The 27,780-nt window shown below is 39.0% G+C and overlaps 1 protein-coding gene across 3 annotated transcripts in view; it reads left to right on the forward strand.

The window, feature by feature from the left end:
• Positions 1-24,042, forward strand: part of LOC109096436 (anoctamin-3-like) — a 96,676-nt gene extending 72,634 nt beyond the window's left edge. For all 3 annotated transcript variants that reach the window (XM_042753588.1, XM_042753589.1, XM_042753590.1), the window contains 14 exons: positions 659-719; positions 4,969-5,051; positions 7,800-7,940; positions 10,574-10,738; positions 12,351-12,387; positions 12,515-12,626; positions 12,855-12,912; positions 14,923-15,020; positions 15,694-15,839; positions 16,114-16,266; positions 16,535-16,682; positions 17,380-17,466; positions 17,569-17,674; positions 22,161-24,042. In XM_042753588.1, coding sequence (XP_042609522.1) covers positions 659-719; positions 4,969-5,051; positions 7,800-7,940; positions 10,574-10,738; positions 12,351-12,387; positions 12,515-12,626; positions 12,855-12,912; positions 14,923-15,020; positions 15,694-15,839; positions 16,114-16,266; positions 16,535-16,682; positions 17,380-17,466; positions 17,569-17,674; positions 22,161-22,343 — 1,578 coding nt within the window. In that variant the 3' untranslated portion in view covers positions 22,344-24,042. The remainder of the gene's footprint in view (positions 1-658; positions 720-4,968; positions 5,052-7,799; positions 7,941-10,573; positions 10,739-12,350; positions 12,388-12,514; positions 12,627-12,854; positions 12,913-14,922; positions 15,021-15,693; positions 15,840-16,113; positions 16,267-16,534; positions 16,683-17,379; positions 17,467-17,568; positions 17,675-22,160) is intronic.
• The last annotated feature ends 3,738 nt before the right edge of the window (positions 24,043-27,780 follow it).

Consider the following 27,780-nt stretch of genomic DNA (forward strand, 5'->3'; position numbering starts at 1 on the left):
CTGTCAATAACAAAATAAACACCCAAACAAAATTATACCGATATGGATATGTTTGCACAAGCTCTGCAATTTGGCACTTCATTTAAGTAACATTTCTCTTATTTACATATGTGACCCTGTACCACAAAACCAGTCATATGGTTCCTATTTTGAAATTGAGCTTTATACTGTATATCATCTGAAAGCTGAATAAATAAGCTTTCCACTGATGTATGGTTTGTTAGGATAGGACAATATTTGGCTGAGATGCAACTATTTGGGAGTTCCCTTAGTGTCATGACATCATGACACAGCAGATAGTTCCCTTGGAAGGGAACATATTGGGCTATGAATATTACCATGGATGCAATTTTAAAGTTGCAATTTCCTACAAATATGTATGCTGTTATTTAATTTGTTTGTATTTTTATTTTTTATTTTTTTTTTGTAAAACACACTATTTGTAATAAAAAAAAAAAAGCATGAACTTGCACCGCTAACTCCACACCTAAACCTAACCATGAGGTAGTTGCACTAACACATTTACATATTTGGCAAATTTTTTTATCCAAAAAGATTTACATTGCATTCAAGGTATACATTTCTATCAGTTCATGTAGATTTAACTAATTTTCTAATTATACATTCTTTAATGCATTGCCTCTTTTCTGTCCACTAGGTGACCTATCTTTTTGATAATGGAGGAACAGTATTCTTTGCTATCTTCATGGCAATATGGGGTGAGTCTGAATCTTTTTAATTTAATAAGTGCTCTTTCACCAGCAGAAAGACAGACAGGTCAGCATTTGGTTTAAAGTACAAATTAAGTAATTATAAAAGAGGCTTCCTTCAGCGGACAAGGACAGAATGAGAATCTAACGGTCTATGCTCTGCTATAATAGGATTGACTCAAAAGCCCAAGAGAAGCCGCTGTAATCAATCACCGCTTTGTCCCACATAACAACAAATGATCCAATCAGGTCACAGTAGACCTCACTTACAGCCCAAACATTTAAATATTTCAAAAGTGCTTGAACTTCAGTTTACTCCTCTGAACGCAAAGAGGGATGGAAAATAGATAAGTGTTGTAGGATTGCTAGCAGCGATCACAGGTGAGTAAGTGCTTGATAATTGTGGATACATTATAAAGTCTAATTGACTGGCTGAAGCCAAAGAAATACTTTCCTGGAGTGAATTAAGAGGAAAGTAATGTGAGCAGGAGACTCTACGGCTGGTTCTCTGAGGGATTTACAGGGCTGTAGATGTTTACCTTCAGCTGTGCTATTAAACCAAAGTAGAATAGCTAGCTTCAAATATGTTGGCTGTTTCATTAGCTCAGAAAAATGATCTTCAAAAATGTTGCTCCACCATAACAACAGCCGACCTGAAAGAAAAACCAAACTATAAAAGTTTACACTATGTGGCAATGCTAATTGTGCTGAATGATACATTCCAGAAGAAAACTGAAATAGAATGTCTACAGTAGAAGTGTTCGCATCAACAAACTTGATATACTTGTTTTCATAGTCATATACTGTGCAGGTTTTTTTTCAGGGGCAGAACTCAGGGTGACATGTGTGGGATCTAAATAAGCAACATTAGTCACAGCCATATTTTTATCTGCTGGAAAATTAGTTATAAAAAACAATGCATGACACATATGCTATTAACACTATAAGTTAGGGCAGTGGTTCCCAACCCTGCTCCTTGAGGCACCCCAACACTGCACATTTTGCATGTCTTCTCTCTGTCTTGGAGTCTCTACTAATGAGCTGATGACCTGAATCAGATGTGTTTGATTAAGGAGACCTGCAAAGCATGCAGTGTTGGGGTGCCTCCAGGACCAAGATTGGGAACCACTGAGTTAGGTGAGCTCAAGTGGGCATAACATGAAATTATAGGCTACTAATTACAATAAACCCCTTAATTGTTTGAAAAATATTTGTAAAAAGTGAAAACAAGTAAATTGGGAATGTGATACTCTAATTGTTAAATTGTTTTTAAAGCTATCTAACACATGGGATTCATGAACTGCTCAAAAGGATGGCTTTGAAGTGCTGTTGTCAAGACAAACCAAGATAAATGCACAGTCTCCCTCAGGTATCTCAGAAACAAATTATAGTTACAAGTATGACCACTCATTAACACATCAGAAATCCGCCAACAGCATTCTAGAAGCTTAGAATGGAACACAATGTGTACAAATAAATTCTAAACTTAAATACCAATTAAATATATGTCCTTACTGCAGACTTTTCTGGTTGTCAAACTCATTTATCTGCAATCCCAAGTTATCTTTCTATGGCTCTTTGGAAAAACTGATTCTAACTGGTCTTTCACTGATAATGAAAGAGGCTGTCAAGTGACACAAGAGAAATAACTGTTTTGTTACCCGGGACATTTAATAATATAATTTAATCATAAAGACGCATGCTCGAATACCTCATTGGCACTTTTGACTCAAAAGCATTACTGACTGTAGTCAGGGCCATAGCTGGGGTTTGCGGGGCCCTGGTGCCGGTTGTACAAATAAATAAATAGAACAAAGATACAAATTTAACAAATGTTTTTTTTTTCTTTCTTTTTTTTTTCAAGTTTGTAGGTGTCCAGGTACAGAAACTGATACAAAAGCCCTCCATATTTTTTAGGTACAATAAATGACCGACAGTATAAACCTGAATCTTTCTTTGGGAGAGGTACATGGTCTATGGCTCCTTTTACCAGGAGAGACTGCAGGTTCTAGTTGAAAAAATATTTTTTTGTGATTTTTGGACTACTGTTGTCACTAGGGGCTTTCGTACCGTGTGGTTCTAAGAACTCAGTTATAGGAACTAGCCAGGGGTGCATTTCCCAAAAGCATCGTAAGCCAACTATGATCACAAGTTCCATCGTTACCAACATAGTTCAACAATTTGGTGTTTCCTGAAACCATTGTCCAAATGAACATTTGCATTCAGCGTCGAAACTTACGTGGTTGGAACTACAGCTTTCGACTGCTCTTGGGCACAGTAAGCAAGCTAACATGCAGTACAATCTATATCTTCCGTTCTTAATATAAATGCATTTTAATCCATGTAGTTTTGCGCCTCCTTAATAAGCACGGTTTTTGAAGAGTGCATGTGCATGAATGCCCTAGACCCTGGAGTATGACGTAATGGGAACGTGCGATGAATCATACATCAAAAAACCAAAATGACAGGGAAAAAAAGAATAAATTATTCATCAGGTGCCATGTTAAATACAGCAGCATCTTAGAGATCTCTAAGCAGTTAAATAGCAGGAGTTATTACTCCACCACAGGCATGTGACGTCATTAACAATGCCCTACATTGTTGAACCAATGTGGTTCAAACGACAGAAATGCTACTGTGTTCGGAACAGTGGTGACTAGATAGTTTGTTTCCACAACAATGCATCGTACTATGGTGGTTAATCAGCGAGATACGTCATTGTTCGGGAAACGCACCCCAGCATGCTGGTTCCTCGAGAACCAATTTCAGCTTCGGGCCATTTTCCTGGCTGCATTCGCACCAGAGGCAGGAATTCGGAAGCGGCCGATAGCGACGTCTTTATTCGTGGCATTTACAGACATCAACAACCGGTGAATAGAGGATGCCGTGATCAGAGCTATTTTTGTTGTTTGTCGTGTATTTCATGACAACTGAGATGGAAAGTAAAGAGTTCATCTTTGAATACTGATGAAAAGTTGAATCTGGTACTTTCCTTCAAAAAGTCCACTACTTTGGGGAGTGTTGACAAAGGTCATATCGGTGTATTATTAGAACACTGTGATGGGGACCGTACTGTTCCTGCCAGAGAGACCCAGATGGATCTGCAAGTCTAAATCCTGAGAGCTCAAATGTGAAGTCAGCTTTCAGCAAGAAGACTGGGTTTTAAAAATTAAACATTGTCTCTCTTCTTGGTCTCTCACTCTGTTTCTTCCCTTGCAGCTCTTTTGCTTTCAACAAAAGTGGGTCACACAGTCCTTCGGTAGAAACGAGGGGCCTGTGAACTCAGAGAGCCCAGATGTTTTCGCTCTTTTTTTAGCAGTTAAATTTAACATGAAAACTTCACAGAACTTACTTATTTTTACTTTGATTTATTTTGTATTCCTTTTTAGTGCCTAAATCGGTTCCTGTGATACTACAGGAAAAAAAAAAGAAAAAAAGAATGCTCCTGAATAAGCTAGCTGATTCCATTCTGCAAGCTACACAGAATCTCAGTGTCTACCAGTGAGATGAAAAATTATGGTTGCACATTCAAAACTGGTGTAAAATGTTGATGAACGTATATCTGTGATTATATGAACGTATATCTGAGTCTTTTGGGGCTATTTTGGTGCAACTTCATGAAACCAACAATTTGAATGGAAAAGACAGAATTTATCTGAAACAACAAAGCAACACTTGTGGAGTGGAGAAATGAAAGAATCAAATGACAAAGTTAGAAAAAGTAATTCCTTTATTTTCCAACATGCTTGGAATGTCAAAAATTTGTTATTGTTGCCTGTGTTCAAGACAACATTTAAAGGTGTTTGTATAAGCTGATATGTACTTTAATAATAAAAAATTAATAAAATAAAAATTTCAGTTAAATGTCAGTTATCTTATAGTTTATTTATGCATTTATTATTAAATTTGATTCTGATTGATTTATTGATTGATTGATTGATTGATTGATCACAAATGGGATTAAATGGGCTATAAACATATTGAACTTCAACAAACTTTCTCACCTGTTGTTATTGACAGTAACTGACCTAGAAAAAGACACAACAACGTTCCTTTCGGCAAGGAGATTTATGATCCTAATGATGCCTGAAATTGGGCTTGCATAGTTAAAGCACTTGTTTTCATGTATGTGCATCGAGTTTGTTTGGGCCTAAGATAACCTTCTTTAGTCACCTTACCTAGGTGAGCCTGGTAACTTTGAATATCTGAAAGCTCTTGTTGTGTTGACGTCTTACCACTTCCTCTTCTGCTATCACAGCCACAGTATTCCTTGAGTTCTGGAAGAGGAGAAGGGCGGAGCTAACATACGACTGGGATTTGATTGACTGGGAGGAAGAAGAGGTAAGCCTGCTTTCCGGTTTAAATTGACTTTGAGCTTAAATTGTAATGCTTTATGTTTCTTTAGAAATATCATAATCTTTTGAGACCTGTTAAAATGACCATTAAGTTCATGAGCAACTGTAACTGGTGTGTGGCCAATCTATGTGCTGTCTGTTGTATTTCCTATAGTATAAATCCTGTGTCATGATGTGTTCTGTGAGTGTGCCTCCTACCGTATCATGTTGTGTTGTGCATGCCTTGCCCTAATGTGAAAATCACTCAAGGGTGTTCACACTGACAGCGATTCGTTTTGACAAAGCATCTTGTTGAGATGCCATTGCTGAGTTGGGAAAAGTTGAAGTTCATGCATATCCGTCTCCTGTAGATATTTAACAGACCTAAGAGGCGTTAATTTTACTGCAACCCAGGCTTATTGGAAAAACTTTTTCGCATAATAATATTACATTGCTTTTTGCATGTTTTGTGACATGTTCAAAGTGAAATGTCAGTTTTATCCAAAACAAATGAATGTGAATTTGGCAATATTTTATTATATTGGTTGTTGTATAGTAAATGGCGCTAAACAGTTAATCCTCTATCACGTTTGAAAAAAACGTACCACCTATATTACACCTTACGCTAACCCTAACCTACAGTATAGTCTTAACAAAAAGTAAATGTGCGATGAAAAACACATGCTTGAGGCTTTGAGCTCTTTTATGAAAGGTTTTTAATGGAACTTGCACCTGAGTGCTCCTGCTGCACCAGGTGAGCTATCGAGCAAGTTTACTATGTCAGAAAAGTTATATGTTGAGCTGGTAATGTGATGCTAACATCAAAATATATTAGTTTACAAATCATGCACTATGGTAAAAGTGTTTTGAGGTTATAACATTATATTGTGCAAATAACCATATGAAAGTCTTTATTAATCAATAATCTGTCCCTGTAATCATAATTTGTGTGAAAAGAAATAAAAGCTGATGGTGTTTTACTGTTACTAGTGTTCATTTCAGCTGGGAACTGCTGTTAATTGTATGTATAGGTAAGTTTTTGACATTTTGCAAAAATGTAGGTAGAGGCATGTATTTCCAATGCGCCTATGTTGTTCTTTGTTAACAAAAGATTTGTCTTTGCCTACATTCAATTAATTGGAATTCTATGGAATTTCCACCAATTAAAGGGATACTCCACCCTAAAATGAACATTTTGTCATTAATCACTTACCCCCATGTTGTTCCAAACCAGTAAAATCTCTGATCGTCTTCAGAGCACAATTTAAGAATTTCCAGATATAAACTTGTTATTCTGACTTTTTTCTCACAATTGTGAATTTATATCTTGTGATTCCAGCTTTTTTTCTTGCAATTCTGACTTCTTTTCTAAGAATTGTGAGATAAAAACCCATAATTGTGAGTTATAATGTCCCATTCTGAAGGGGAAATAAAAAGACTTACTACTTTTTCTCGCAATTTGCAAGTTTATATCATGCAATTCTGATTTTATAACCCACAACTGCGAGTTTCTATCTGGAATTCTGAGAAAAATGTCAGATTTGCAAGGAGAAAAGTAAGAATGTAAATAAAGAATTTTCAGATGAAAAGTCACGATTAACTTTTTTTGTTTTTTATTCAGTGGTGGAAACAGGCTTACATAGCATTCTGAGTGCACTTAGTTCATGAATTAATAATAATTTATTTTATTCATATGATGTTTTATTTGCTGTCAAAATAGAAACACATTTGAAAACGTATTTTCCAGCTAAGGCCGGTTGCACAGCATCTCAGTGTGAACAGCTCTTCATGAACCACATATCATCAGCATGTGCAGAGTGAGGGTGAATTGATGTTCTGTGTATTTTTTGTGTGTGTGTGTGTGTGTGTGTGTGTGTGGGTGGGTGGGTGAAGTAATGTGTGTGATGTGTGAATTTGAAATGTGTTTGAGGAAACACCTCAAAATAATCCAGAGATCAAAGCGATCAGATATGGCTGTGACCTGCTGAACGTCTGGTGTTTGCATTTGTTGCCCTGTAGATTTCTGCTGCTGCTAGTTTCTGTATAACAGTGGTTCTCAAACAGTGCTACACAAACCTCTTTTCCTGTGGGGATGATGTACTTTTGTAGGTTAAAACCAGTTAACGAGTTAGCACTTTGGAATGTAGCACTACTTGCATGGATTGCTTTTATGGTATTTTCAGAGTGCTTTTTGTCCATTTTAGAATGGTGCCGGATCATTGTGTGGAAAAGAGCAGCAAGAACAGTCTTGAAATTATCTTCTTTTTTGCTCTATGAAAGAAAGAAGGATATATGGGTTTGGAAATTTTCATTTTTGAGTAAATCCTATTATATTTTTTTGTTTGTAATATTTAGCCTACATTCTAACATTGACAGTACTGGACACTGAACAGTAAGCTGGTGACTAGGTGATACTTGGATGGTGTGATTGGATCAGATGTTATAATTGGCCTAAAGTTTGAGAACTGCTGCTGTATACAATCCCTTCTATATTTAACTGTCATATCGTGGAATGTACTAATAAATATATCTCATGTTGAGGCATTGAAGCGTCATGTTAACTCATTGAGCTCATGTAAACAGCCTCTGGACTGACATCATCATGCCCAACCAAAACAGATGATGATGTTGAACATCTGTGTGTGATGAGAATCATTCATGAGATCTGTGAAAAGATCTTCAAGCAAGTCTATCAAGAGTAATATGATGTGTGTGTGTGTTTTTTTTTTTTGTTGTTTGTTTGTTTTTTTTTTAAGAAGAACTACGGCCCCAGTTTGAAGCCAAATACTCCCGGAAGGAGAGAGTAAACCCCATCTCAGGGAAACCAGAGCCCTTCCAGCCCTTCACAGACAAACTCAGCCGACTCATGGTGTCTGTTTCGGGAATCTTCTTCATGGTAGGACTTTGTGTTCAAAATTTTCCTAAAGCTACAACAAGCAGATCCGAATTATCACCAGCCCTTCATGAAAATTAGGACGAGAATTGTGCAGAACTATTCTGGTTTCACTTCCAATTATGTTTATTTTTGTTTCTTAATTTCACAAACGCTGGTTTATTTTAAGGCTACGTCTACATTAATCTGGATGCTTTTGAAAATGGTGTTTTCATTTTAAAACGCTCTCCTTCTATTTTCAAGCGTTTTCCAAAAGTGTCTCATCCACACTGAAATATCAGGAAACGTTAAATTTGCTTTCTGTGCATATGTAAAGCCTCAAAAAAGCTCACTGCAGATGATATGCATGGAACAGACATGATACGTTTTCATGCAGTTCTTCTGACAGGATTATTTTATTTACGAAAATTACTCACCATTCACTGACGCGTCCAGGTCACACACACTCACGATTGTATGTCTGATCTAAAACACAACTACCCAAATAGCGATCGCGAGTAAATTTGCTTTCATCTTTGCAGGACTGTGATATGAAGAATGTACAGTAACACATCTATTGCAATATTGTGAAAGTGCATAGCTCATAACATGCACAATACCAGTATAAACACAGTTATCTATTGGTATAATATGCATCACATGACTAAACTTCCGTCATCATTTTCAAAAGCCTCCGTTTTCAAAGTCCACACTACAACGCCAAAACGGCCTTTTCAAATTTATCCACTTTGGAGAGCGTTTTCAAAAAGCTCAGTTTTCCTTAAATAAAATTGCAGTCTCAGTGTGAACGAAAGGCCAAAATGGAGAGAAAAAGATGTGTTTTCAAACTAAAACATATTAGTGTGGGCAAGGTCTAAGATGTCCTTGTAGAAATACAGTACGTATAATTAATTAACATTTTAGCTTACTATACTGTTAGGGTAAAGTTTGGTTTTTGTTTAATTGCTTATAATTGTTCATAGTTTGCTGTTATTAATATAGTAAATGCATGTATCGTGTTACAAGCGTACAAGTGTTACACAAATATTTTAGTCATTTAAATTTTGCAGACAAAGGAATGAAAAATTTTAAGAAAATGTTTATTTTGCAGTCTCTTTGTTTCACAATGTTACATGTACTTATTATAATAATAACAGTAAATTATGCATAATTGCATGCAACTACCCCTAAAACAAACCCTAATCCTAACCCTTACCATATTGTAAGTACAAGTTATTAAGTAAGGGATAACGCTTCATGTCGGGGTGCTGATCACCCTGTCGGGGTTTATTCTGAGATAACAACTGGCTGGATGTACATTATCAAGCTTGTTACACGGCTACTTGCCATATAAGTAAATAATTAGATGTGAAATATTGATTTGAGTTGAAATATTTAAACGCAAAGTTTCTGTGAAGACAGCAGTTGCGAGCAAGCTGCAAATTCAAAATAAATGGACATTCAAGGGAAACGGTGCAGTCAAACCACGTATTACACAACATTTAACCACAAAAATAATTAAGGCAATAAAAGAATTAAGATGAAAATGTATTAAAATCTTACCAGTTTGTTAGTTCTCTTATAATGCATTACAGCATACAAAACAATCGTAGCAAAATGGTAGCAGCTGCGTGACCGAGTATGCGATACCAGGATGACATAATTAAATAACTGTACACCTTTTTGAATCAAGTTTTAATATTTTATTAACTAAAAAACGCAAAGCTTCCACCAAAAAAAACTGTTCCTAGCAAGAGTACAGCGCCGACTGCTGTTACCCGGATGAGCCTGTGTTATTAGCTTTTACCGGTTGTTATCGAGGGATAGCATACCTCGGAATGTCGCGACTGACCAATCAGAATCAAGTATTCCACAGAGCCGTGTAATAATTAATCTCACTCAGTACTTAATTGCATAATTACACTGTAACAATGACACCTTAAAATAAAATGTAACCATTATTTCATTACAGGCTGCTGAGAGCATTACATTCAGTAAGTAATGTTTTCAGGGTAACCCTTTACTTTAAGGTGTCGTTGTTACACAACAATAAATTATGCAAGTAACCGTAGACCAAACTCTAACCATATAGTAAGCACATGTAGTTAATTAATATACTCAGTAATTAAATGTATAATTACACCATAACAAGGACACCTTAAAATAAAGTTAAACCAGAATAATGATTATTACTCTATACTCTTTAGTGTAATTACACTGCAATAACACAAAAACCAAATCATTTGCACCACATCTGTGTACAGGCCATGAAAAGGTAGAATTGCAGATTTTTGAGCACAGCTGACAAAAGTATCCTCATAAGATGTATTTGTACATGGTATGATGCATATGTTACATATTGTATGCCGGTGTTTCAATGTCATGAAAATCCATAAGTATCCATCACTACCATCACCCTATTTGTAAAGAATATTCAAAATGGAGAAAAAAAATAAATAAAAATCATATTAGATCATAAAGCTGCACTATACCATACATAACTGTCTCCCTCTGGTGGCCTTGAATTAAAAGGCAATGCATATCAAAACTATACCCAACTTCCTAAAGGGAAACTTCTTCAAGATTCCGATATATATCCATCTATTTATAATATTCCAGTTTGACACCCTGTTCACCTCTCGTCATCTTTCTTCCAGATCTCTCTGGTCCTGACAGCCGTGTTTGCCGTGGTGGTGTTCCGCCTCATTGCCATGGAGAAGTTTGCTTCTTTCCAGTGGGAGTTTGTGAAGAAGAACTGGCAATTCGCCACCTCAGGCACTGGAGTCTGCATCAACTTCATGATCATCATGTCTCTGAACGTGGTTAGTGTCTTGCCTCGAGTCCCGAAGGCCTCTTCTTCACACCAGCAGAGACACAATGAAGGCCCCCTGAACAAAAATTGTCCAAATTTTTGCACTTAAGTTTCACACAAAAAGAGAAAAATGTTTTTAGAGGGCTTTGCCACAAGAAATCAAATGAAAGCAAAAATATAACTTATTGTGAAAATATTAACTGGTATTTTGTCTCTCTCCTGGAACGGTACCATGGGAATAAAATAAAGCACGTCATGGAATATATTACACCATTGTCAGTATTAATTAATCCTGTTAAACATAATTAGTGCATCCACTGTGTATATTTATTATGCATATATAAATACACACACATGCATGTATATATTTCAGAAAAAAAAAGGTTATGTTTATATATTAAATGTATTTATTTATAATTTAAATTATATGAATATGAATATATACTGTATGTATTTGTATTTATAGATACATAATATACACAGTACACACACATATATTATGCAAACAAAACCTTTTGTTTTGTATGCAATTAATCACGATTAATCGTTTGATTGCACTAGTATTAATAATACTAATAATAATAACAACAACAATATTCAGTATAATTTAAGTGGCATGGCTTTTTTTATGGCACCGTCCAAACAAAAAATGTCATGTGACATTTGCCTTTTTTTTTTTTTTACTTTTCTCATTTCAAAGCATCTCAGATGTTGCTCTAGCTATTCTGAAAATGAAATAATCAAAATGATTGACTTCTATTACTTGCTGTCGCTCCCAGACATAAACCATAAGGTGATTGCCAGCAAACATAAACTTTATAACAGCATTTTGTCTGCATTTTTAAAACAGCAAATCATTGATTCAATAAAAGAGTGAATTTCTGAGTGGTTACAACCTAATTTCCATTTCTGTGTGGCACCAATTTGACAGTTTTATTTTCCTAAAGACAAGAAATGAAAATGCCCCTTTCTCTAATAATAACATTGCAACTTAGTTAGAAATATAGCAACTTACATTAACTTTCAAAAGTTTGGGCTTAGTTCACTAAAGCTGCATTTATTTGACAAAAATCTAGTAAAGATGGTTATATTGTAAAATATTATTACAATTCAACAGTTTTCTATTTTAATATATTGTAAAATGTATTTCTGTGATCAAAGCTGTATTTTCAGCATCATTACTCCAGTCTTCAGTGTCACATGATCTTCAGAAATCATTCTAATATACTGATTTGCTGCTCCGTAACCATTTCTGATTATTATCAGTTAAAAACAGTTGTGCTGCTTCATATTTTTGTGGAAACCATGATACATTTTTAGAATACTTTGATAAACAGAAAGTTCTAAAGGGCAGCTTTTTTTAAATGGAAATAATTTGTAACATTATACTGTCTCTCTTGAAAAATGCATAAAATTATTAATGTCTTTTAAAAGTGAGTGAATGAATGATCCCAAAACTTTTGAGTGGTAGTGTATGTTATATTAACAACTTGTTGGTTATTAAAAACCATGTATTAAATTGATTATTTATGGCATAGTTTGTGAATCTATGGCATTTATTTATTTATTTATTTTCATCCTTCTCTGTAATGCTACTGAGTTGATTTTCTTTTACCCATCAGGTCTATGAGAAAGTGGCCTACCTACTTACAAACCTGGGTAAGTATTGATTCAGTCAAGGTTACTATTGACCGAGTGAGTCTAAAATTCTTGCGGTCTGTGAGAAACTTTTCTCGTGCCTGTAACATGCAGTGCATGGCTAAAATACTGCTCACTTGTGATCTAGAACATCCACGGACAGAGTCAGAATGGGAAAACAGCTTTGCCCTCAAAATGTTCCTCTTCCAGTTCGTCAACCTCAACAGCTCGACCTTCTACATTGCTTTCTTTTTAGGAAGGTAAGCAACTCTTGATCTTGTCGATGCATTGTTCAGTACTTGATTTAATTGTGTTTGCTGCTTTCATTCGCCCAGATTGTACTACTTGAGATCTGTTCATCAACTCATACAGGAACTTTGTGGTGCTAGCGCACATGCTAACACAACCACCTCCCCTTCAATAGCATGGCTAATTGAATTTCAAAGCTAATTTCACGTGTGTTATTGTGATGTGTGTGTATTCCGCAGGTTTGCTGGCAGGCCGGGTGACTATAATAAGCTGTTTAACCGGTGGAGGATGGAGGAGGTGGGTGAGATCAGGCGGTAATGAGTTTTCTCACACTTGGTTATTATTGCCCTTCAGCATGATCAACATTCCCCTATCAAATATCGGCCTCAGTTATGCAACTGCCATGAGATTTCAATAAAAAACGGTTATTATTCAGTGCAGACTCTCTCATACTTGCCTCAGCATAACAACTGTGGTTGCTCATAACACCAGTGTACTGATTTAGATCTAGTCTGTGTACAGCATGAAATGTGAACCTGGACCACAAAACCATGTCTTAAAGGGGTCATATGATGCAATTTCAATTTTTCCTTTCTCTTTGGAGTGTTACAAGCTCTTGGTGAATAAGGAAGATCTGTGAAGTTGCAAAGACTAAAGTCTCAAACCCAAAGAGATATTTTTTTATAAAAGTTAAGACTCGTCCACACCCCCCTGAAATGGCTCGTTCTAACACGCCCCCACATCTCTACGTCACAATGTGGGAAGATTTGCATAACACCACCCAGATATTCACGCAAAGAAAGAAGGCGTACCTTTTATTCTCATTGTAGTATTGTTGTTGCCGCTGCCGCCATGTCGTATAGACGCTGTGTGTTTCACTGTGAAAGTGAAACTACTTTGTTTGGACTTCCAAAAGAGAACAATATCCGCTTCGTCATGCCTGGAGCTGATCCGTGCTGGTCGCTGAGGAAATACATCAACTTTGCACTGTGGATCGCCGGATCGGCTTTAACTGTAAACAAAGCAGAGTCCAACCCGGGGTCATCACATGGGGTTGCTGCAAGCACAAGGTACGCTCCTTCATAGAATCCGCCTCAAGCCGCCCGCCTCTGCTCACTCAAGCTGGCCGTGGCTCACTCTAGGCCTCCGGCCTCCACTTACTCAAGGTCGCAGTGTGTGACGCTGTTTCATGAGAAAGTTTAACTACTTTGTTTGGCCTTCCAAAAGAAGACATGGCTAGAAATCAGGTTTATAACAGGTTTATAATGGGTTTTATTTTTTGTCTCGTCGCTCTGGCCGGACAAGGCATCACATTATGTTAAGGGGCGTAACATTTCCGTCACACGCTTGAGGTATTCCAATCACAACACACTGGATAGAGAGATCAGAGCACACCTCACTTTTCAAATCGATGAGCTTTGTAAAAATCGATGTGTTTCAGAAGGCGGGGCATAGAGGGGAAACAATAATGTACAGTATGTGGAAAATAATGTGTTTTTTGAACCTTAAACTGCATAAACACATTTCATTACACCAAATACACAAAATAATGTTCTTTTTAGCAGCATCATATGACCCTTTTAAGTGTCAATTTTTCGAAATTGTGATTTATACATCATCTAAATAAATAATCATTCCATTGATCTATGGTTTGTTATGAGATACAACTATTTGAAAATCTGGAATCTGAGGGTGCAAAAAAAAATCTAAATATTGAGAAAATCACCTTTAAAGTTGTCCAAATGAAGTTCTTAGCAATGAAGTTTTGATATATTTATGCTAGGAAATTTACAAAATATCTTCATGGAACATGATCTTTACTTAATATCCTGATGATTTCTGGAATAAAAGAAAAATCTATAATTTTGACCCATACAATGTATTTTTGGCTATTGCTACAAATATACCCCAGCGAATTAAGACTGGTTTTGTGGTCCAGGGTCACAAATATAATCAAAACCACCCATGTGAAAAACAAATGTGCTTAATTGTATTAAATTTCAAAACTTAGAAATCTTAATTAAGAGCTGCACTTGCAGACAGAATTATTTGAATGAAATAAAAGGCCACTTAAGTGTAATTACAGAAAGAGTACTCTAAGATTACACACTTTTAAAATGTGCTACTATCAAATTAAAGGTTTTACTTTAAAGTACATTTTAAATCACTATTTTACTCATTTTTTATGTGTTTTAAGGAAGTACTTTTATTTTGATGTGCTGACTAACATGTAGAGTACTGGATTATAATTTTGTGTCATATACATTCTATACATTAACCAAATTGTATTTTATTTTATTTTTTTAGTGTCATCCCAGTGGTTGTCTGATTGACTTGTGCCTACAGATGGGAGTGATTATGGTGTTGAAACAGATCTGGAATAACTTCATGGAGCTGGGCTACCCGTGAGTATCAGCGGGCCCTCCTGTAATCTTAAAACACAAGACTGTTAAACAATTGCAATGTTTGGGAAAAATACTTTGTTTCATAAGATCCAACTTTGTTATTGAGTCTATGAACACAGAGGTCTGTGTTCTTCAATTATTAGCCCGAACAGGAGGTGTTTGCTGCACTGAACATTCAAAGAGAGAGTTTGTCCTTAGTTCCAGTCCACTGCGTTCACGGCTGACTGATTTTGCCAACCCTGCAGTACAGAGAGAAATGTATGCCTCATCAGAAAGAGCCTCGACAACAGAGTGTACTTAACAGATTCTCAGCAAACCATTATGATGAGGGATGTTAGTTTAGATTAACATTACTGTGCTCTGTTCAGTGTTCACAGAAAAATGGCAACTCTGTTATTATTAACTTAAAATAGTACACTAATATATACTTTCATGACTGTGTTTCAGTACACTGTTTAAAAACACTTTGTAACAACATCAAATTAAAAGTACATTTTAAATAATTGTGTTTTAATAATCTTTTGTTGTGCTTTGAATAAGTACACTAATTTGCTGACTAACATACTAAAGCACATGTACTACTCAGGTACTTGATTATTTATTATTTGGCCATAACCATCACTCTTTATGATCAAATTTGAAGTGTATTTTCCCGCTTTCGTTCCTTGCTCAGACTGCTGCAGAACTGGTGGTCCCGGCGTAAGATGAAACGTGCAGGAGAGCAGAATAAGAGTAAAGAACAGCTGCCACAGTGGGATAGAGACTGGAACCTGCAGCCTATGAACGCCCACGGGCTGGTGGACGAGTATCTGGAGATGGGTGAGTCCCGCTCGACAACACCTACTGTGAGATCTTGTGAAGTGCGTCATTATCTGTCATGGTGAAGCAGAAGTTAGTTACCTAGTTAAACGGTCATGATAATAGCTGCCTTAATAATAACACATCAATATTAATGTAACTGATGGATGAAGATAACTGCTTTGCCCTTGAGTACTGAGATTGAATTATGTTTATCAGGGCATTGTGCATGCATTTGTGTCAGTGTTCGCTTGTAATCTAGACAGGTTGCAAGTTTCGTCTGTTTTCTGTACAGTTCTACAGTTTGGTTTCACCACAATCTTTGTGGCGGCATTTCCTTTGGCTCCTCTGCTTGCTCTGCTCAACAACATAATCGAGATCCGATTAGACGCCTACAAGTTTGTCACGCAGTGGAGGAGACCGATGCCTGCTCGTGCTACTGACATCGGTTGGTCCTTTTCACCTCAATTAGCCTGGTGTCAATTAATTCCAATCTAAGTGCAAGAAACACAAGAGTTGTTTGTTGTGACTACTTAATTTAGTCTGTTGTAAATATAGATTGTTAGGATGAACATTCACAGTAAATAGGATACATCAATTCTTAATGTTCTTTAATGTAGCAGATTACTTTATAGATTCATGTGTTATCAGTTCTGACAAATTTCAGTATATTTTGATTTGATATATTTGTTTTGTATATATATTTTTTTAATTAGGTATCTGGCATGGTGTCCTGGAGGGAATTGGAGTCGTGGCTGTCATAACAAATGCATTCGTCATTGCCATCACTTCAGATTACATCCCTCGCTTTGTCTATGCTTTCAAATATGGGCCCTGTGTGGACAAGGGTTACCGGCATGAGAAGTAAGATTTCAAAATAGCTGCAAGCAGCAATTACAGGGCCAAACACACCAGTGGCATGTGCATTATAAAGATAAGTAGATTTATTTAGTTAGCACCTCTATTGGTGATGGGTGGTTGCCAAGATGGTTCGGCCTCACCTTTTACATTATCAGTGCATTTAGATATATACAGAGTTCTGGCCTGAAACTCCAGATGGTGCAGTCCAATAGGTCTAACTCAATCTGACCTAATGACATCAGTATCACATGGCACAGCTGATTGGTTCTCTCCTGTATCGGTAGCCAATGAGCTCGCTGCTCAGCATTCAAATATATGACTAGTGCTTGCCGTAGCAGTTGCAGCTTGCTTCAGAAACCCTCAACCTTCCCCAGATCCACCTGTATAGATCTGCTGTGAGGTGATTCATGTGTGCTATAAGGGGGTTATTTCATGTATGTTATATTTGCAGCAGCAATATTTCTTACATGCTCACAGCAGCATGTTGTGGATGTATTGGCAGTAGCAAGTCTCGGTACTTGCTCTGAAGCAGAAGCAGCGTAGCAGATCTATTCCGCCAAGACCAAATACAGTAACATTTTCATGTGCATTACCATGCCAATCCCTTCGAGAGTTGTCATGACAGAAATAAAATTATGAATTTGTGTAAATCTCTGTGTTGCTAATGCTGTGTATTTGCATTTTGTGTGTCTTTCCGCAGATGTCTAAGAGGATACTTGAACAACAGCCTGTCTGTTTTTAATATGGGTGAATTGAAAAATGGGAGTTATCATCCTCAATACTGCAGGTACAGCAACACTCATGCTACAGTTTCATGTTGTTATATGCTTGTTCTTCAGTTGGGTTTTGTCTTTTTCTCAAGGTAAATTTATCTTATTCCCCTCTACAGGTATCGAGATTACAGAGCGCCTCCATGGAGTCCTGAACCCTACGAATTCACCCTGCAGTTCTGGCATGTTTTGGCTGCCAGATTAGCCTTCATCATAGTCTTTGAGGTCAGTGCTATTTAACAATTTAACAATATTATCTAAGTAATGCTTTACACCATTAACAATCCCAGCCAACATTTCATGGGAGCCAGTGTAAGCACAAAAATGGACTTGAGGCTCTTAATGGGTTTGTCCACAGGTTCCATTCCACTCCATTTAGAGCCCATAATGGGGATAATTCAGATAGGGCCATCATGGAACTCAAGTGGGACAAACCCATGTTGAGCCCATACCTCAAGTTCATATTGTGCCTACATTGGCCTCACCTTAAATTGCTGGCTTGGAAAAGCTACTTTGAAATTTTAGCTTGCCAAGCTACAAGCTATGTATGATTTTAAGTAGTTTAAAAAAACCTGCTCTTTGATCAAGCTTATAAGCTTTAAGAGCAGGGGTCTGCAATCTCAGTTCTGGAGGGCCTGTTTCCTGTAGAGTTTAGCTCCAACCCTAATTAAACACACCTGAACAAGCTAATCATGGTCTTACTAGGAATGCTAAAAACTTCCAGGCAGATGTGTTTAGGCAAGTTGGAGCTAAACTCTGCAGGACACCAGCCCTCCACGACCGAGTTTGGAGACCCCTGTTCTAGTGTAATGGAGGCCAGCTAGTACAAACTATGCAGGGAAACTCCTGGCCTCAGGAGATGCATTAGCCACTTATGCAAGAAACGTGTCATGTTACACATGTAACCATGGTTCCTCGAAGGAATGAGACGCTGTGTCGTAAAACGCTTTGGGAATGCATCCAGCGTGACCGGCTCTAAATCACGTGTGTAATCAGTCCAATGGATGGGCGAGACATCATAGGCGGGTGACGTCAGAGACCAGGAAGCTTAAAAGCACATGCAGCGAAGCCGGCATTAGCCTCTAGGAATGAAGCAAGCGCCGGCAGAGATGCCGGAAGTGTGGCACTGCAACGCAGCGTCTCGTTCCTTCGAGGAACCATGGTTACATGCCTAGCCTGAGACGTTCCTCTTCAGGAACTCGAGCTGCATCGGAGAACGCTTTGGGAACGAGAATGCCCACGACACCAGACTTTCAAGTCTCTGCCTAGTGTCAGAACCTGCACAGCTAGGACAAGAGAACAGAAGAGCCTGGAGTGGCTCACATATTTAGTCCATAGAACCTGACAAAGGTTAGGGACATGGACCAACCCACAGCATTGCAGATGTCCTGCATAGAGACACCTGCTAAAAAGGCCTTTGAGGCCACCACACTTCTAGTGGAGTGAGCCTTGACCCCCAAGGGCAAGAGAAGATCAGAGGACTCATAGGCTATAGAGATGTCATCTACTATCCATTGACTGAGGGTCTCTGTTTTGTAGTGGGAAGACCTCTCTTAGGGGGACCAGAGCAAACAAACAACTGGTCCGCCCTTCTCCACAGCACAGCTCTGTGGACGTATGTTCACACAGGACATATACTGTACAGTTAAGCTTCTTCTGGTCTGGCTCCCTGAAGGGAGGAGGACTGAAGGCCTGGAGTACGACAGGCTGTGGCATAGAAGAGGGGACCTTAGGGACATACCCCACTCGAGTGTAGGGAAATGCTTTGGCCAGACCAGGCGCAAAATCTATATAGGAAGGGGCCACGGAAAGGGCCTGCAGGTCCCCAACTCTCGTAAGAGAAGATATATCCAGCAGAAAGGCAGTCTTTATAGTGAGGTGGCGATCAGAAATCTCCTCGATTGGCTCGAATGGAGGATTACAGAGAGCCTCTAACACCACAGCCATGTCCCACGTAGGGACACGAGAATGTACAGGAGGCCTCAGCACACTGTGGAGGAAACGTGTAACCAGGGGATGTCTTCCCACTGACTGGCCACCGAGAGGGGCGTGGTAGGCCGCAATGGCTGCCACGTAGACCTTCAAGGTGGAGTGGGTCAATCCTGTGGAGAAACGGGCCTGCAGGAACTCCAGTACTGTACCAACCGGGCAGTTAACTGGGTCGAGCTGGTGGTCTCAGCACCAAGAAGTGAAAAGTTTCCACCTCAAGGCGTACACACCTATAACTTCCACAGCTCCGGGCGTGGGTGGATTATAGTGCCCTCCGCCTGTGAGAGGGGATCCCTCCTGATGGGAATCGCCCATGGAAAGCCATCAAGGAGAGAAATCAGGTCCGAGAACCATACTCGGCCCAGCCTGAATGGGGCTACTAGCAGCAGACAGACCCCGTCCCGGTGCACTCTCTCCAGAACTCCTGGGAGCAGAGTGATTGGGGGAAAGGCATACAGATGAAGCCTCTGCCAAGTCTGTACCATAGCATCCAGCCCCAGTGGAGCCAGATGAGACAGAGAGTACCAGAGGGGACAGTGCGATGTATCTCGAGTTGCAAACAGATCCACCTGAGCCTGGACAAAAACTCTCCAAATCTGCTTCACCACCTTGGTATGAAGCCGCCATTCCCCGGGCCATGGACCCTGCCTCTACAGGATGTCTGCTCCCATATTGAGATGCCCAGCAATATGAACTGCTCTGAGTGAGAGGAGTTTGTTCTGGTCCCACACAAGGATCTGGTGCGCCTGCCTGTAAAGGGGGTGCAAACGCAGATCTCCTTGGTGGTTGAAGAGACTATCGCTGAGTTGTCAGTGCGCACCAACACATGGTGGCCTCTTAGGTCCGGGAGGAAGTGTTTCAGAGCTCGAAACACGGCCAGCATCTCCAGACAGTTGATGTTCCACGTGAAATGGCGACCATTCCACAGACTGCGGGCAGGGTGGCCACTCATGACTGCACCCCAGCCGGTGAGGGACATGTCCATCGCTAGTGTTACGCGGCGACAAGGAGCTCCCAGCACTGGGCCCTGAGACAAGAACCAAGGCTTTCTCCACATATCCAAGAAACGTAGGCATCTCCATGTGACCTTGATTATGCGAAGTGGGTTTCCCCCTCGGGGAGAACCCCTTGGTCTTGAGCCACCACCGTAGGGGTCTCATGTACAGCAGGCCAAGAGATATCACGTTGGACGCAGCTGCCATCAGACCCAGCAGTCTCTGAAACTGCTTGACAGTGAGTGACCAGACTTCTCTCACTCTCGCGACTGCAGTGAGGATCAACTTGATCCGAGCAGGTGACAATCATGCCTGCATCATGGTTGAATCCCACACCACGCCCAGATAAGTGGTCCTCTGTAATGGAGAAAGCACACTTTTCTTGGCGTTTAGTCTTAACCCCAGCTCCTTCATGTGGGCGAGAACGACATCTCATTGTCGAACCACCGTCTGCTCTGATTGAGCTAAAATCTTCCTCAAGAGAGTGTCCATAATATCCTCGGAAAGCCGTCCACAGAAAACGCTCATCTAACTTCCTTTTCTGAAGTTCAGCCTTTTTCTCAGCGGGCCAATCGATGTTCAACTTTGCCACGGCACGAGTTACCACCTCCAACAGGTCCTCATACTGGGGTGACTGAGGGGCCGAATCCTCGTCGACGCCCACCACGTCAACCTCCTCGGAAGAAGACAGGTGGAGCGCCGAGCACGCTCCCCGGGGGGTAGTAGTGCACTACCGATCCCAGAGAACAGGTTCTGAATCTGGCGGGTGAGGAACACCCATCTCCATTCCTTCTGCCAGATCCATCTGCGAACCTCACGAGCATGACCACCACTCCGCCTTGGCGGAAGTGGGACCAGCGCCGCAGGGAACGCTAGCAAAGGCTCCCTCAGCAAAGAGAGCCTTCCTGGACCAGAGAATATGCAGGGGAAGCCGCTCGCAGTGCGGGCAGTCAGCTTTCTTGAGAGCAGGCTCTGAGGCAGACAACGCACAAACAGTTTGAAATGCCTGCCCTCACCCAGAATGTGTTTGCTTTTGTCTCATGCTTTTGACATGTTTTTTTTTGATAAACAACACTAAATAAGACTCACAAACGAATATGGAACTGACACACACACAGAACGCTTGCTGTATGATAGAAGGCTAATGCCGGCTTCGCCGCACATGCTTTTAACCTTTCTGGTCTCTGACGTCACCCACCTATGACGTCTCGCCCATCCATTAGACTGATTACACATGTGATTAAGAGCCGGTCATGCTAGAGGCATTCCCAAAGCGTTCTCCGACCCACTCCGAGTTCCTGAAGAGGAACTGTGGTTCTTAGCATTCTTGTTAACATGCCTGGCTCCCATCCCAGCTATTGTCTATTCAAGCCATGCTTGGAGTTAGCAGAGAGGAACTGGTAACACTAGAGCAATGTATCAAATCTTGGGTGCCAGACTTTAGGCAAATAGACTTATTCTAGCAAAGAACCTTTAGAATATGTTAATTTTGGGAAAAAAATTAGTAGAATGTCCAAATAAGCAGTATTCTTAAAACAGTATGCAAATAAAGTACCTAAATCACTTATTATTAATGAGATTCTGAAGTGCTCATTGTCATGGGACCATGATTGCACTGGTCTTCCTTCACGCAAGGCTAATTTAGCTACTTCTCAGTGTTGCAATGCAACCTAAGATTATTTCATGTTTGTGATTTTTTTTTCCATTGTCTGTTATATTTTACATAGCACCTGGTGTTTGGCATTAAGACCTTCATAGCCCATATGATTCCAGACATGCCCAAAGACCTATCTGATCGCATGCGCAGGGAGAAATACCTGATGCAGGAGATGATGTATGAGACGGAACTGGAGCACCTGCAGAAAGAGCGGAAAAAGAATGGCAAACGTTATCACCATGAGTGGCCTTAGCCATGCCTGTCCATAAATACACAAAAAATGCCCAATGGAGAACCACATACACTACCCACAAAAGCACATAAAGAGCGGCGGACAAGCGTCCTTGCAACATGCACACCTGCAGCACATATATGAACACGGACATTCATGTACAACCGTTTTGCTACCTTGGACAGCTAGCTTTATTGACTCCATGCATGGGCTGCCCACTTATCATTGCTGTGACAAACCAGGGAATGGATTCAGTGTTTCGGGTCAAAACCTGATCTCCGGGTGGCCCTTTAGAGCCAAGAGTTGGCAGCTGTACTCTGCACCAAAGAGGTTCTTCTCAATCACATCCCTACCCGAGACCTCCGATTATCCTATATTTTCATCCTGAGTAGTTCTAAAACTTTACTGATTGGCTACTTAAACTTTTGGCTCATTAGCTAAAAGTAGCTATGAAAGCAGTCTGGCAAAATTATGGATTGGGATAAAGAAGTTTGAGAATCACTATACTAAAGAAAGTCATGATTGGGCATTTTATCAATAGAAATGTGTCTTGAGGGTATGGAATGAAAGGGATTAGTTTGAAATCAAGCGGAAATTAAATCAAATGGATTTCCGAAAACACAACTGGATCCACCTGGCTTCTTAAGAGTCAACAAACGTCTGTGCCAGAGTACGCTGCAGCACATGAAGGAGTTTCACTTCCACAAACCACCGCTTTGTCCATGTGAAGCATCATCAACATTGAGATCAATGGATTACAGTGTTTTCTGACACACCGTAAACTCCAGTGTGTAGGTGGGAAATATCATTCATTGAACACGCATCCTTCTCAGCATGGCCTGCAGTGGCGCTGCTCTTTCATCTGTGTTCTGTAGTAGTTCTGAATGGAGCACTTGTGCAGTTGGACTGTTTACTGTGCAGATGAAGGGCTTTTGGAGTTCTTGTTTTCTGCTTGCCTACTTGTCTGCGTCTCTGTGCGTGGCAGCTTTGAAGCAGTTCTCTACCTGGTGACCAGGCAATGTGACGACGTTTACTCTCGAACATATTTACCAGTGCGCCCTCTCTCTTCGCTTGCCAGCATCATACATTGTGATTCTTGTTACAAAAGTGGTTTCTGGTAAAGGTTACCAAATAAAAATCAGTTTGTTTATGCAAATGAACAGTTTTTATGTACTGCATCGCCTTGAAAAGATATGCAGATCTGTCTTTGAGTACAATAAGTCATTGTGTCAAGGCAAATGAAATAAAACAAATAGCCAATATTGGCAAAATGGTGATATACTGTAAGTAACATGCATGTTTTTTTATTGCATGTTGTTTATTTGTTTTTCATTATTTTATAAGACTATGTGCTTTGTTCATAGGCCTGGTTTTGTAGCGTGTGTGAGCTGAATTGATGTGTGAGTGAGCTGTGTTTGTTGCTCGGCTGTCATGAGTTTTGTGTTTCCATCAGCCTATGTGCAAGACAGTGGCTATCTTTGGAACAACATACTAGTATCTCTGCAGTATATAGTATGTATGCTGTGAATTTTCTCTGTGTGTAAAACACCTGGATGAATTAGTATGTTTGCAAAAGTATTAAGCATACAACCTGTGTGAGCTGTGTAGAATGCAGTATCCCTCAATGCAATGCTTTCGACTTAAACCTACAGTACAATAGAGTGATGCAGTGATGAAATACTTTTGTTCAGAATAATAGAACTGGAAGTGCATTGGCCTATCTCATCCCTGTAGCACTCTATTTCCAGTGGGATTAAAGTGTTACTCCACCGCAAAATGAAAATTTTGTCATTAATCACTTACCCCCATGTCGTTCCAAACCTGTAAAAGCTTCGTTCATCTTCGGAACACAATTTAAGATATTTTGGATGAAAACAGTTAGGCTTGAGACTGTCCCATAGACTGCCAAATAAATAACTGTGTCAAGGTCCAGGATATGAAAAGCATCGTCAGAATAGTTCATCTGCCATCAGTGATTCAACCGTAATGTTATGAAGCGACGAGAAAACTTTTTGTACATGAAGAAAACAAAAATAATGACTTTATTCAACAATTCCTCTCCTCTGTATCTCTCCAAATCAGCGTAGCGCCATTTTGACAAATCTGAGCAGTACGCAGGCGGCCTACGCTCTTCTGTGTCAGCCGCTCTCCGCCGATGCACTGTTGTCTTTCAAACCAAAGCGTAAATACACGTAAAAAACGTATCCTTGTGGCGCAGCTGATACAGAAGAGCGTACGCCACCTGCGTACAGCTCAGAATTGCCAAAATGGTGCTATGCTGATTTGGAGAGACGGAAGAAAAGTCGTTATTTTTGTTTTCTTCATGTACAAAAAGTTTTCTCGTCGCTTCATAACGTTACGGTTGAATCACTGATGGCAGATGGAGTATTCAGACGATGCTTTTTATACTTTCCTGGACCTTGACACTGTTATTTATTTGGCAGTCTATGGGATAGTCTCAAGCCTCCCGGTTTTCATCCAAAATATTTTAAATTGTGCTCTGAAGATGAACAAAGCTTTTATGGGTTTGGAACGACATGGGGGTAAGTTAATAATGACAAAATTTTCATTTTGAGATGGAGTATCCCTTTAATGTACTAGAAAAAATTTAACTCCTTCTTGATTCATTATTTGATTGGAACACCAAAAATTGATTATGAAAATGCAAATTTACCGTTTTCATTTTCTCACTCCTGAATCAATATGGTATGTAGCAACAATGTAGCATACTACTGTTTGAAGCATTTATTGTTGCATAATGGATGCTGTTTGGCATACTAAAAATAGTATGCAGTATACATAAACTGTGCAGTATGAAGTAAGCTAGTGTTCGACTCCAAACATAGTCAACTACTGTAAAATATCAAACATCACAGCATATTAATCTATCCACCATTATTCATACAGTTCAAGCTTAAACAGATGTGATGATAGAATTACAATTTGGGACAGTGGACATGGAAGACAAATGATGTTATTTTACTTTTTTATATATATAAATGTAAAATGTATTTTCTGTATATTTCTTTTTTGGGCGTGTATGTGTGCATGTTTAAATATGTGCATTCATAACTGCGTGTTTGCATGTGTGTGTGTGTGTGTGTGTGTGTGTGTGTGTGTGTGTGTGTGTGTGTGTGTGTGAAAGAGAGCGAGAGTTCTGTAAAGCTGATGAAGTGAGTGCTCCAAGCATGCATCTCATTCTTACACAGTTTTTCAAAAGGCAATGACTATGTTCGAAATAGCATACTATCCAACTACTTATACCAATTTTTTTTTTTTTTTTTAGTATGTATTATGTATAGCGTGCAAAGAATGTGAATTTTGTATGCATGGAATATTAAGGCTTACTACATGTGCTATAATCTGCATTATAGAGCAGTGCTTTAGATGCTGTCCCACAATGCAATGTGTTCAACTTGACTTTGCATTTAAGTGTGACATATGCACTAAAAGTAATATCAACCATGATTTTCTCAACTCATTCTCTGATCATACTGAGAAAAAGTGCAATATAAGCGTGTTTATTTCAGAGAGATGACTAGATACCACTTAGTTTAATTCAGTCAAACATGCAATGTAATGTGTCATTGCATAAAGTGTTCTCTTTAACATACTAAAAAATAGTGCACACATTACGTACTGTGTGGTATGCAAGTAGTATTCAAGAAATACATTAGTATTCCATTTCGAACACAGTCAATGCATCTGTCCTCCTCAGGCCCTTTGAGTGTTTGCAGATGAGATATTTGTATCATATTTTCTTAGCTTGAATCAAGTATTGCTTTTTTAAGTACATGTTTTTGCACTTTCCATTTGCATGGGTAAGACCCCATATGGGTACAGATATAGACTCAAAAAAGCTTAGATTGTGTTCTCGCTTCATAGATACTACACTGAATAAAAGTTGAATTTAAGTTAATTTCATGAAAGCACTTTAGGAGTGTAATTTTATCCCCGTTACCTCTATTAAGGATTCACATTCAAAATAAAAAATGTAAAAACTATTACTGTGTAGTTTATTAGAACAGTGGTTCTCAACTGGTCAGTCGCAACTGAAAATTGTTCTCTCGTCTGTTCTGGTAAGTTTATTGACAGCAGGGAAAAACATGATAAACACAAATAATAAAATGCACCAATTTTGGTACTGTGTTGGGTCGCCATTTTGGTCCTGGATAAAAACCAGTCGAGAATCACTGTATTAGAAACTAAAGTGTGCTTTGACGATTTATGTGTTATGGATGTTAAGCAGGACCAGAATTTCATCAATAGAATGGAAATGTGAGGCTGATCTGAAACAGGAAGTAGTCTCTACTATGACACACCATTCTCTTGGTGTACTGTAATCTATGCATGACCTCATTGAGAAGCCCAGTCCATCTCGGGCTCTTGAAAAACCTTTGTGTATCTGTGCACTTTTTACTGTGAAGTGTGCATGGCCTTTATCTGCTTAAACTGGAGAAGTCTGACCTGAGATCAGTACACGTTGTAGTGGTTCTTCGTCATGAATGATCAGTTGTTAATGGCTTTGTGGTGATCTCATTAATATTAATTTAAGCTATTGGACAACAAATGTTATTCAGGTTTTACCAAATACACTTGGTTGTGTATAAAATGTCTTCATTGAAAATGCCTGTCATAAGTACATGAAACAATAAAGATGTTTATAATGATCAACAGCATGTTTATAGTCAGTGCTTAACATCTCACAGACTCACTGCATTTTATCTGAATAATGACTCGATTCATGCAACATCAGTTATTAGTCAAAACAATGTAATTGCTAGTATTATTATAAAGTTAGGAATTTAAAGTTGGAGTTTTTGGAAGCTATGTTGCTGTCACTGCTTAGGTTTGCATTTAAAATGCCCCTATTATGGGTAATGAAACGTTCATATTTTGGTTTTGGGAGTCCCCAACAACAGGTTGACATGCATGCAAGGTCAAAAAACATTGTCATTGTCTTATAATATGCATTTATTTTTACCTTATTTGCTCAACTATTCGTTTAACAATTAATTTTTCCAAACCTCTCCTTTTTCGTGACACTAATCTGCGGTGATTGGTCCAATTGGTCTCATTTTCATTTCATAATGCCTGATAAAGCAGCTTTTGTGAGTGCATCGCTGCTTTGTGTACAGCGTTACCGGGGAAACAGCGATTTTTACAGCCCCAAAAGCGGCACCTGGTGGCAAAGAATGAATTTGCATATTCATCCAGACAAATGCGAAAAGACAAACAAGTGGGCGGAAAATATGCTAATATTTCATATTGACTTCAACATTAAACTGTTTGGTATTCGTTTTAAAAAAAGACTCATTTCAATGATTCAGAGTCGACTCTTTCTTTTGAGAGACAATAACTTAATACATGGTGCACTTTCAGATTTAAAACAGGATGCAGGATGTTTTCATTTTCGAAAATCCATACTTTAAAAATCCATTTCAGAGTTCTGTGTTTT

Source organism: Cyprinus carpio, chromosome B25 (genome assembly GCF_018340385.1).
Source record: "Cyprinus carpio isolate SPL01 chromosome B25, ASM1834038v1, whole genome shotgun sequence".
NCBI lineage: Eukaryota > Metazoa > Chordata > Actinopteri > Cypriniformes > Cyprinidae > Cyprinus > Cyprinus carpio.